We start from the raw sequence: 11,603 nt of genomic DNA on the forward strand, positions 1-11,603 counted from the left end.
AGCCACAAGCTTAAGGTTTTTAATTATTTTATTATTTGAGCTGTTTTCTTTCACCATTTTCTCTACATGGAATATTTACGTTTTTTTTTTATTTTTGAACATAATAAAAACCTCACCACAAACATGTATCAGTAATAAAAACTTGGCTTTTGTTTAAAATCATAAAAGAGTAATTTTCTTTTCATTAGCTAAATCATCACGACAATTACATTAAGAGCAAAAGAAGAGGAAAAAAAGACTTATTAAAGACAATACAAGGGCTACATTACTGTCCTTTCAAATTTCTACATCACAAATTTGTGGAAATGAATCAATTAAATCTACAAAAAGACAAATTAAGTTCTTGTTAGAATCATCTTATTCCAACAAATCATTTACAAAGGCCAATCTCTATTGACAATGAAGTTGGCAATGAATAAAGTGAGTGAGAATATTACAAAGTTTGGTGATTTGTACATTTGTTTTGTTTCCCCTGTTTCTGTCAACATTATTTTCTTGCTTGAGTTTCCTTTACCTTTACATCATGATGAATGACTACCTTCCACACCATTTCTGTCTACTGGAGAGTCTGTACTCTTCAGAGTACCGCTCTGCTGCTTGCCCTGTTGCTTAGCTTGATGCTGAGACCAGTATGCATGAGCGGCCAATACCCGGTCCAAGAGTTCCTGAGGAACGGGTTCTCCCCTCCTTTGCTGAGGAGAAATTCTCGCTGTGTGAACCAATGTCTTCCATTTATCCTATTCAATACCCACAGAACAACATTAGCAGCAGAATTTGTAAGCCAAATCATTTTATTTACACGAACTTTTAAGGTCCAACTGATAAACACAAACTAAACACCAAACACCAATATACATCATCAGTTATAAATCCAATCACATATATAATTGGGATGACAGCCACTCATGTTAGTATGCACAAAGGCTTCAAATAAGAGGAAAGAGGATCTTGCATGAATTTATGAATTTTACCTTCAAGTCTACATAAGTTCGATGATCAGCATCCTCAAAAGCACGCAATTTAACGTCACGCCACCTTCAGAATGAAGCATCATGAGAACCATGCATAGCCTTAGAAAACAAGAACACATCTCTCTACTCTTTAGGCAAGCAAATCAAGGGTAATGGACATACCTTCCAGTTCCAAGTTCCTCAACTGCTTGAACTAATGCTTCAACTTCTGACACAGAGAAGGGTCTTCTGGTACGACGCTGTGCAAGCTCAGAAGATCTTTTAGATTTTGGGTTTGCAGGAACAACAGCTAGTGCCTCCATGCTTATTGCAGGAACCACAACTAGAGCTCGGGAATCTGATGTGATGTTATCAGTTAATGAGTCACTATGGCAGGAAACTGATTCAGGATTACTTTCAACAAGAGTTTCTATATTGGTCAAGGGTAAAGTGGTTTCAAGCAAGGCATCGGAAATCACTGAATCTACAAGAGGTGTGCCCATGGACCTGGAAATAAAGTCATATAATGTTATGCTTTTGTAAGTTGGGACAAATGATATAAAATGCATCTGTTCAAGGCACAGAAATCTGATTCCTTGGAAGAATACATAGATACCTAAAGCAAGCCCAGTGATGGGTATAAAAACACAAATAGAAAAATCACAGAAGTATGGCAAACAAGAAGCATTTGAAATTTCATTCTGTGTCCGCTTGAAATGTTACTATTCACTATGTGCCAATTATAGCAAAAAGATTTTCAAGGACCGACTAGAATTACCTCAATGGTTCAGGTTCGTCACATGACAAAGAAGGAAGCGGATCGTCAGTGTACATGGAAGGACAAACCGGCATAGTATTGGGCTCTAGTGTAAAACCAAGCCCATCGAGATTGTCTTTGCATGAAATACCAGTCTGGTGAAGAGTTTTATTGTCATCTTTAACCTTTTTCCCTTGAAGAAGTATCCCAACGTGTAACCCACCTCCAAGAATAGCAGTAACTGTCTCCATGACTGTCCTCTGCAAAATAAAACATAAATTAATGCCGACTAAGGGAAGGAAAAAAAACAAGATATCAAAAGAAAGCAAGGGCTTTAAAAACAATACCCATAAATCTAGTCTACTTAAAAAACATAACTGCCATCCTTAAGTGAAATCCTATTCTGAAACTAAACAGAAACTGAAACCAGGGAAAAGAAGGTGGAAACAAACTGTGGTTAAATAATAACAAAACTATTGGATTAGTCCAATCACGGTGCCACACAAAACAAAATGAACACCTGAACTTAAGTACAGATAAATCTAATGTTTACAGCTAGTATAGACAAGGCATACAGACAAAATATTTTTTTTAAAAAAATATAAGATGAAAAATGTCTGCACCTTCAATGAACCAATGGTTGCAGTTTCTGGTACCTCAATAAAAAGCTCTGGTATCTTGAAGGATTTTATACTTAATTTCACTGTACAAGTAAACATAATGCACGGTAAGAAACTGAGAACCTATTGAATACCAAGACAAAAACAAATTAAAATTTTACAACATAACAACAACAATATATTTCTAATACCATGAGAATCCTTAGAGTGGAAAGATGCTTGGCGACTAATGACTGAAGAAGAAACTCCAGCTTCTGCATTCAAAACAATCAGTTAGCAAATTACTTCCCACTTACACTAATTAACCAAACAAAAATTATATGAGATAGAAAAGGACCTCCATGTAACATTCCATTAAAGCCATTCTTATCCCCACTTTTTCCCTTCTCCGGTGAGTTCGAAACACTTTCACTACTGAACCCTCCATCAGATAGCACCACTGAGCTACGGTCAAATAATTTCCTCCTCTTATAGAAAGTGTTATGCTGATATCTGTCGCGGCTGTAACCGCTTTTTCTCTTGTTATACAGAGGTTTCATTCCACCATCTACAGTTGCCAAATTCATTCGCTTTCATTAAAAGACAATTATACATATTTGTCAATTGTCATACATAGAAAAACAAACAGATGGAACAACACATATAAGAAAATATTAAGCAAAATATTGCCTTAAACAGTTAAAAGCATGAATAAGCAACATACCAGATCTAAAGCCTTCGCAATCCCTCAATTTTGGAGCCACCTTCCAGTACTTGGATGTAAGCAACTTTCTTATTTTACGGTCTCCGATCCGTGCAGAAGGCCTAAAGGCTTTTACTTTTGTGCTGGATTTATTGTGTCCTGAACAATTTTCGTCATCATCTCTACCAACTAATTTAATGTCATTCCTATGCCTGGAAAAAGAAGCATTAGGAACATGTTCCCTAAGCGATGGCAATTGGACATCATTGACCAAATTGATCGTTGTGGGAAATTCTACTTGCAACTCCATTGGGTCCTTGGAGTTGCATGGGTTAGCCTTACTCAAGCTTCCAGTCTCTACATGAGCATGACAAGACTCCTCACTAAGAGGGCAGCCTCGCTCTACTTTAGGAGGACAACAATGGAATGTGGGCATAACATTACGGATGACAGTATTCATATCATCACTGACTTTTTCAACCAAGTCAGATCGATTTGAAGTGCGTTCTGAAACAGCATCTCTCTCAGAATGTAAGAATCTCTTTGAAAGTAACTTCTGATCAATGTCTTGTGATGAGATCTCAGATGCAAAAGCGCTCTCTTCAGAACTCCCCTGGTCAAAACACGCTTCTTTCAATAGCGTATCTTCAGCATGTCTCTCATGCTTAATAACGCCTTCATTATAACTTCGATGATTTCCTTCCGAAGCATTACTACAAGCAGAAGAACTTTCACTCTCCTGCAGTAACTTGCCAGCTAAAGAAGCCAATAATTCAAATGCACAAATTTGACTATCCTCTGTTTTCTTCTTATTTGGGCCCCTCCTCTGCAACCATAACCATGACTCATCAATTAAATCAGAATTCAAATATGGTAAATCAGAATTTATCTCTAAAACCCAGAAATAACCTTAGAATCCAAAATGTAAAAAAGTGCAACAGATACTTACCCTAGCTGATCTGGGAGCTCTAGGTATTGTGGGGACCTGGAAGCCATGGAATCCGTATTCTAATCTTTTCTTCAACACCATATCCAATAAGGACTCATCAAATCATTACCATTGCATTATCTTGGCTGTTCTCAGACTAAGAAAGAAAAAGGGAAAAAAGGGTGTCAGAAAACAATGTACTTTATCAAATAATTGCGTCACACCACACTCTTATCAATTCCATAAATTAATATAACGCTGAACTATTTCATTTTAATTGCAACACTTTAATAAAGGTGCTTTATTTCTTCTTTATTTTCCAATCCAAATAAACCAAGAGCTAAACCCATCTCAAAAAAAAAAAAAAAAACAAGAGCAAAACCAACAAAAATAGCAACAATTTCTTAACATCTTGGAGACACTGAGATCAGGTCTTCATCTGGAACAAAGATAAATCATTCCACTTAATAACTCGAAACACCAAGACCAATCTCAATGTTAAAAGGGGAACAACCAAAATTCATGCCCAATGTTAAAAATCCTTGGGCTTATATGGTCCACCCAAATTCCAACTCCATAAGCCATGAACAAAAATTTTATAACGAAAAATAAATTATAAATAAAAGTTGCTGGTTAATCATCAGTTTTTGTTGATCTAGAATTTTATATTTAAAAAACGGACTTTGAGAAAGATCTTGATCATTTGATGCATGAATATAATTCCAATTCAGGCCTAATTGAGAATAAGAAGAAGACATAATTCAAGGCTCAATCTAATTTTTCAAGCTAGTTGCTTCGAACTCACTTTGATGAATCCGAATTCAGATCAAACAATAAAAACTATACAAAGTTAGAAACCCAATTCAGCCCAGACGAGACGAATTTGAAGATTCCTCGATCGGATCGGATAAATTAGCCAAATTCTAGAGAAAGACTCGACGATCAAGCCAGAATAATATTCGAATTCTCAAAACCCAATTTACATTAAAATGAAGAGAAACCGATATCACAAAAGAAGAGACTACAATTCAACGGCAAGCAAAATCCCATAAACGACCGAAACGACCTCGATTTACTCACCTGTAAAAGAAAATGTTCTTCTGGGTGTACAAGAAAATGTACTTCTGGGTGTAACAGTATCTCATCAAATTCTCCTCATGATGCCAAATTTTTCCAGAGACAAATCGTTTAAACGAATAATGTATCAACAGATAGATCTACCATGAAATGAAAAAGAATTAAGAGAATTGATGAATTCAGAATTGAGAAGAAGAATCTCTCCCTTCATTTATCTCTCTATTTTGTTTATCATGAACAATTTTTTTTTTTTTTTTGAAATGACAAAGCCAAAACAAAACCCCACCACTATATATCTATATACAAAAACCACAAAAAGAGAGAGAGAGAGAACAGTGCTTAAACCCCTTATATCTTCCTCTCTATATATATCATATTGCAAATTTTCTGACCACAAAACCGGACCATCGAGTAAAAGGGTATAAATGTCCGAAAAGTTTGCGGTTTTACCAAAAATCATTAACCAAAATCCCCCCGAATTCCCTTCTTTGGTCTTGCTGGAATAGTTCTCACTTCTCAATCTTTAATTCTTACCCACTTTTTAAAAAAAAAAATAGATGGGTTTGTGCCACGTGGAGTCTTCTCTTTTTCTACGAAACCATGTCAGAGTTTTTTTATTTTTTATTTTGGGATAAGCAAAAGATTGCACGTATTAAATATTGGAAATGAGAGATAGCGTTTTCCTAGTCAGTTCCATCTTCATTTCTATTGGTCCACTTGTCACGATATTACAGTGATGTCATAGCTCTACAGTTTGTGTACCCTACAATTCTTGGATGTATTCGCATGCCATGTGTTTTTATCTTCAAAATACAAAATTAATTAAGTACATGGGTTGGGAATTCAAAGAGTCTTATAGCTGTGCTTTTTTTTTTTTTTGAAACCTTTTAGAGTAGAGTCTCCCTCAATATATATATAAATATAAATATGAGGCATTGAATGACAATATCCGAAGTAAACCCATGGCAAGATGACAGACTTCTCTCTGTACTATCAATTCTACCAAGTCACATATTCATATTCCAAAAATATAGAAATAAAGAAATTTCATGATCTACCAAAATATAATGGGATAAAAATCATTTAACTAAATACTTCACTTTGTAGTAAAAAGTGAGTTAATAGTTTTTTTGTGAATTTAATTCATTAAAATTTTGTCTAGTAAAATAGAAAAATTATAAATCTCCAAAATAGTATGCATGTTTGTTTAATTTTAAAATTATAAATATTATTTATAATTTTAATAATAATTAGTTTATTATTTTTTTTAAAATATATATTTTTTAATTATATAGTATATATAAATATTTATATCAATAATCTATATATATATATATATGACATCTAAACACAACATTGACATATATATATTTATATTACTTCGTAACATATATAAAAAAATATAATAATATTTAAAAAAATTAATAATAGAAATATAATAAGAATAGAAAAAGTTATAGTGTAGACAGTAGTATATATGCATCAACTATTTTTAATTTCTAATGCATCTCACAATGTCCTTTGGTGAATTTAATGAGGAAAAAGAGCACTAATCACTTGATACAAATAAATTATCACACAAATTTATAAAATAAAAAAACGATATATATTTTTATTTTTTTTATATAAATATGATTTAATTATTTAAATTATCATAAAATATCTTAAAATATCATTTTTCAATTAATTAATTAATTTATTTTTGTTTAAGTTTATATTTGTTCTAGTTTTTTAATTTGACAGTGACAACAAACGACTATATATTATATGTTTAATATAATATTAAGTTTAATTAAATTTTATTTAAGTTATAAAATGCATAGTTTTATTATTTTTAAATAATTATCATTGTAAAATATCTCAAAAATATTTTATTTTAATTTGTTTAATTATTTATTTATTTTATTTTATTTAAGTTTAAGTCATTTTTACAATTTACAGCTAAATATAAGAATATTATGTTTAATATAAGAATATTATGTTAAAGATAATGGGAAAAAAATAAAAAATTGTTGAGACCAAGAATTTCTGTTATCTACACACTTATTATAAAAGAGATAAGAATTTTCTTAGTTAGGTGCATCACTTTTGTTCCTACCGTAGGGAGAGAGAGCGTTTTGAACGTTCTTTTTTATAATTCTACCAGTTACTTCAAGCTTAAGTAACCTCAAACAAATCCTATTGCTCGGGCACCCGAAAACTCCCCTGGGGTAAAATAGTCAAAACTCCCAGAATTTTCCTCTGATCTCACTAACTTCCAATTTATCATCAAATATTTATTCTCATCCCAGTAATGTGCTAAATACCCCTTTACTCACTCCGGGTCAAGTATGAACCCCGTTGTGACTTTCCCACTAGCTTGCTTCCTTAGATCGTCTCGTGCTGAGTAACATTAGCACAACCAAATAATAATGAAGCACCATACATATACCACATATATGTCAAATATACCCAAAATTGCCAGAATATGAAAATTGTCCAATTAAATAGAAATAGGTCCACATGCATATTTAATACACCTAAACATGCATATTAAGTCATATTATAATGTTTTTCACATATTCACATAATGATACACATATATATATATCATATAATCATATAATTCCATAATTTGTCATCCTGACCCCCTAATCAAGGCCCTAAGCCTTATTAGGAAATCTGAGTCGTTACAACTATTCCCTCCTTACAGAAATTTCGTCCTCAAAATCTGAACAGCCCGGAATATAAATTCCGCATATCTGATTCCAATTTCCAGGTCGTTCCCTCGATCCTATTGTTTCCTTATAATACCTTAACCCAAGGTATAACTTTGTTTCTGAAAACTCTATTCTTTTTGTCTCATATATGATGGGCTGGCTATTCCTCAAAGGATAACTTAGCCTCTAATTCCAGATTCTCATAACTCAACACATGAGTCTCATCTACACATGTCTCCTTGACATGAACAATATGAAATACACTGTATACGACCAACAGTACCAAAACTGAGGTCAACCCAAAGACAACCTAACCGATCCTATCCAGGATTCAAATGGTCCTTATTAATCTAAAGCTCAACTTGCCATTATTTCCTCATCCATTTCCATGATGAGACTTTAAGGAAGATACAGTTTTCCACTTGGAACTTCATGTTCCAGCACTTCAAATCATTATAACTTTTCCATTTACTCTGAGAAACAAGCATCCAAGCTCTAACCTTTCAATAGCCTGAATGATCCCCTGAACTACCTCAGGATCCAAATATAACATCTCACCCATCTCATCCCAATGAATGGGTACTATATATCCCTACCATATAGCATCTCATAAGGTGTGTTGACGATGAGAACTCGTCAACGATGTTAGGTCGAAAAACTCAAAGCTTAGTAAGAAGATAACTCAATAAAAACTTAGAATGAACTTGAGGAAAAATAAGTGCAGATCAACAATGGAGTAAATATTCTTATGTTGCTTGATAGCCTGAGTATACAATGAATTTACCGACCCCTTAGTTTGAGGGGTCGAAGCCTATTTCTAGAGGAGCTCTAATGATCAATTATACAAGGTGGTCCCAGGGTACACGATCGTACGTAGGTACATTGTCAGGGTAGTGGTCCGGGACATTGTGGTGTCAGCTCTGGTACATGGTCGGGGGTTCTCAGGTAGTGCCTCCACTCTTTGTACGGGTTCACATCACCACTGCTTGTCGGATACAGATGTCAGGGTCATGCCTCTGTCCTTCTCAGGGTTGTACACCCCGTGCCTGTACATGTATTTCATGCCTGGTGGTCCCCCTTACCTTTCCAAAGTAAGTATTTTCTCCAGACTTCTTTATATGTTGGTAAGTGTCGAACCAGACTTCTTTTCTCCAAGCCATATTTCCAGGTGTAGGGCCTGGAAATAGGCATGTACGAGGCTTGGAGATGCGTTTGACTTGGGCATTCACGAGGCTCAGGGATGGGTCTCACTATAAACCTGTTGATTAGATCTGCAGTCAATAACTTAACCCATTAATCATGATCAAGAGCTTTCCCCACGGGAACAATCTTACCACACCACAATCATAAACCACTTGCAGTGCTAAAAACATGCTCATGGCATTCATAAATCAATCAGGATCCCTGCTCTTCCAACATTCACACCATGCCTCCAACTCTAGCATGCAAATATCACAATTATATATTCACAAAGCAGGTAATCATATAATCACTTCCATATATATATATATTCACGGAGCATATAATCATATAGTCAAGAGCTAGGCTCTATCAGAATCTCATGCTCCCTAATACAATGTGCAGGAAAGCATTTACATTCTATTTAACCAGTTAAGCACATAACCACAGAAATAGTTACCATTCCCTGAGTGAAGCTATCTTCAGTGACGAGTGTACATGACCAGCTTGTCTTCAGGAACCATAAACCTTGGATCGCTCTGATACCAAGTTGTAACGCCCTAAACTCTAGGGACCGTAACGGTGTGCCTTGTAAACAGTGCTAAACTCGCTAATCCAGTCATTTGGTCAAAATCATGTAACTAAGTATGATTAGCGGTTTAGGGATTAAATTTTTTGGTTAAGATATAACGTTTCATTATATACATCGAGATCCCAAAAATATAATTTAGAGGTCTATTACAAGAAAATATTTACAGCCAGCCGATCTAAGCGGCAAAACAGGGTTTAACCCTAGTTCCTCTTCAAACCTCGGCCATGGTGGTCGAGCAGCTGCATATGTACACGTCATCACCTAAGCTCTCCAACTCAAGGATGGTCCAGCTTTCTTTTGCCTTTACCTGCACCACATAGCACTCGTGAGCCGAGGCCCAGCAAGAAAACTCAATGTGCTCATAAACAGTCATAACATGTCATCAAATCACAAGGCACACACCTAGCAAATATATCACTATTCAAGCAGGCAAATGAGTTCACGTAATGTTGAGTATAACACATCAACCGATGATCATAATAATCATCCAGAGCTTTTAGCCCCAAATAGAAGAGTGACAGTTGTAATAGTCACTAAGGTGGGTTTATTCCCAATAGCCATGTGACGATAGGGTCACCGGGGCTTTATAGATAAGTGAACCTTTCACTAGCTTAAACAGGATAGGTGCATGATGACTAGTCACCAACATAACCTTCCTCATGACCATAGAGTCCTAACCATGGAACTCTGTTCCCTAGCCACGTGATAAGCAGTCACCTAGGCCTTAGGCCCTGGCTCTGAGTAACTAGCTTAGACTAGTCAAGCACTTATAAGATTCATCAACCTTAGGGTCAGTCCAGCATTAATGCCCTAGAGTCATTCAACGCTGATATCGATTAGATCTAATCTTTAATCGGCCCTGCGCTCAGGACGCTATGTCGTTCTTGGCTCTTAGGTTTGTGATACTCGACCAGTGTCGACCCTGACTAGTCAATGCCATACACAAGTAAGCAATGCTACCAAACATATATCATATGTCAAATATCCGAATACAGGGCACTCAACATGCTTACTCAATAATTACTAGCACAATTAGGATCATGCATAAACACAGAGGCTCAAGCTCTGAACAATTTCATATTCAATATACATAGCATGTCCTAATCACATGTTTCTCGTGCATTACATTTAAACATCCAACATGCATCAAGGATAACCATGCATGTCACATATACGGTGCAGTTTTATTACCTTTGGTCCAAGCACAGGTTAGCAATAAACGAGCCACAAGCACGATCCCGATTCCAACCCTCTAGTGATAACCTAGTCACAACCACAAATGGCGATCCAATGAATTCAAGTTCTAAAACCAATCCCGGAACCAAAACCTAGCCTCCAAGACATCAAACCCCACCAATCCGGGTAGTAGGAATGATCCTGAGGCCTAAAACCATGTTCCTGAGGTCAAAACACTCAAACGGGCTCAAAACCATCCAAGGGTTGTGGCCCTAACACCTTGAGCCACGACCCCCAGCCACTCTAGGAGCAAGGGCCGCGGCGCCCAGCAAGGCCAAAACCTCCCCAGCAGCTTCTTCGAGCTAGGGCCGCGGCCTCCAACCCGGAACCAGCCATAACCCCGATTTTAACCTTTTAAAACCTCCCAAAAACAGAACTAAACACCCCCAAATCCAAAAATAAAAGTTCCCAAACATCCCCATGATCCAAAACCCATAAAACCCAAGCTTCAATTCAATCGAAAACTCATCAAAACACAAAGTCCAATTCAAGCTTAAAAACTTTAAAAACTTAAAACTTGAATTACCTCCAATTGAGTTGTTTCCAACTAAATCCTCCGGTTAATAAGCTTCTAATCTTCCCTAGGATCGCTATGCCTCAATCTCGCTTGATTCCGACTCCTAGAACTTAAGTTATCTTCGAAAATGCGATCGGGAGACAAAAATGGAACTTTGAAGGAGAGAGAGAGAGAGCATACAGAACGTTATTTTATTCTTTTAAAAGGTTACTTCAAGCTTAAGTAGCCTCAAACAAAACCTAACGCTTGGGGTTCCGAAAAAACTCCCGGGGAAAAAATAGTCAAAACCTCCAGAATTTCCCCCTGATCTTACTAACTCCCAATTTATCACCAAATATTTATTCCCATTACCCAATAACCCGGTAA

At 35.9% G+C, this 11,603-nt stretch overlaps 1 protein-coding gene across 2 annotated transcripts; it reads right to left on the reverse strand.

Annotated features, from left to right (window-relative positions):
- Positions 1-210: 210 nt before the first annotated feature.
- Positions 211-5,469, reverse strand: LOC133798404 (telomere repeat-binding protein 4). Of its 2 annotated transcripts, none has more exons than XM_062236674.1 (10): positions 5,018-5,469; positions 3,959-4,094; positions 3,031-3,835; positions 2,665-2,874; positions 2,519-2,578; positions 2,331-2,410; positions 1,729-1,967; positions 1,134-1,457; positions 972-1,035; positions 211-737 (listed from the first exon to the last, which is right to left on the reverse strand). In XM_062236674.1, exons 2-10 carry the CDS (start codon positions 4,037-4,039, stop codon positions 522-524), a joined length of 2,079 nt encoding a protein of 692 aa, XP_062092658.1. In that variant the 5' UTR covers positions 4,040-4,094; positions 5,018-5,469; the 3' UTR covers positions 211-521. The 2 variants fall into 2 exon arrangements, with proteins under 2 accessions (XP_062092658.1, XP_062092656.1); XM_062236672.1 differs by having other exon boundaries at positions 2,519-2,581; positions 5,018-5,466.
- Positions 5,470-11,603: the final 6,134 nt, after the last annotated feature.

Source organism: Humulus lupulus, chromosome 8 (genome assembly GCF_963169125.1).
Source record: "Humulus lupulus chromosome 8, drHumLupu1.1, whole genome shotgun sequence".
Classification (NCBI taxonomy): Eukaryota; Viridiplantae; Streptophyta; class Magnoliopsida; order Rosales; family Cannabaceae; genus Humulus; species Humulus lupulus.

What these genes read in the sequence shown, in the direction of transcription:
- LOC133798404 (XM_062236672.1), bottom strand. Translation starts at nt 4,039, where the DNA reads ATGGTGTTGAAGAAAAGATTAGAATACGGATTCCATGGCTTCCAGGTC. An exon ending in GAGCTCCCAGATCAGCTAGG is followed by an intron (nt 3,836 to 3,958) that starts GTAAGTATCTGT and finishes TTATGGTTGCAG; the next exon opens with AGGAGGGGCCCAAATAAGAA. An exon ending in GAGGAACTTGGAACTGGAAG is followed by an intron (nt 1,036 to 1,133) that starts GTATGTCCATTA and finishes TTCATTCTGAAG; the next exon opens with GTGGCGTGACGTTAAATTGC.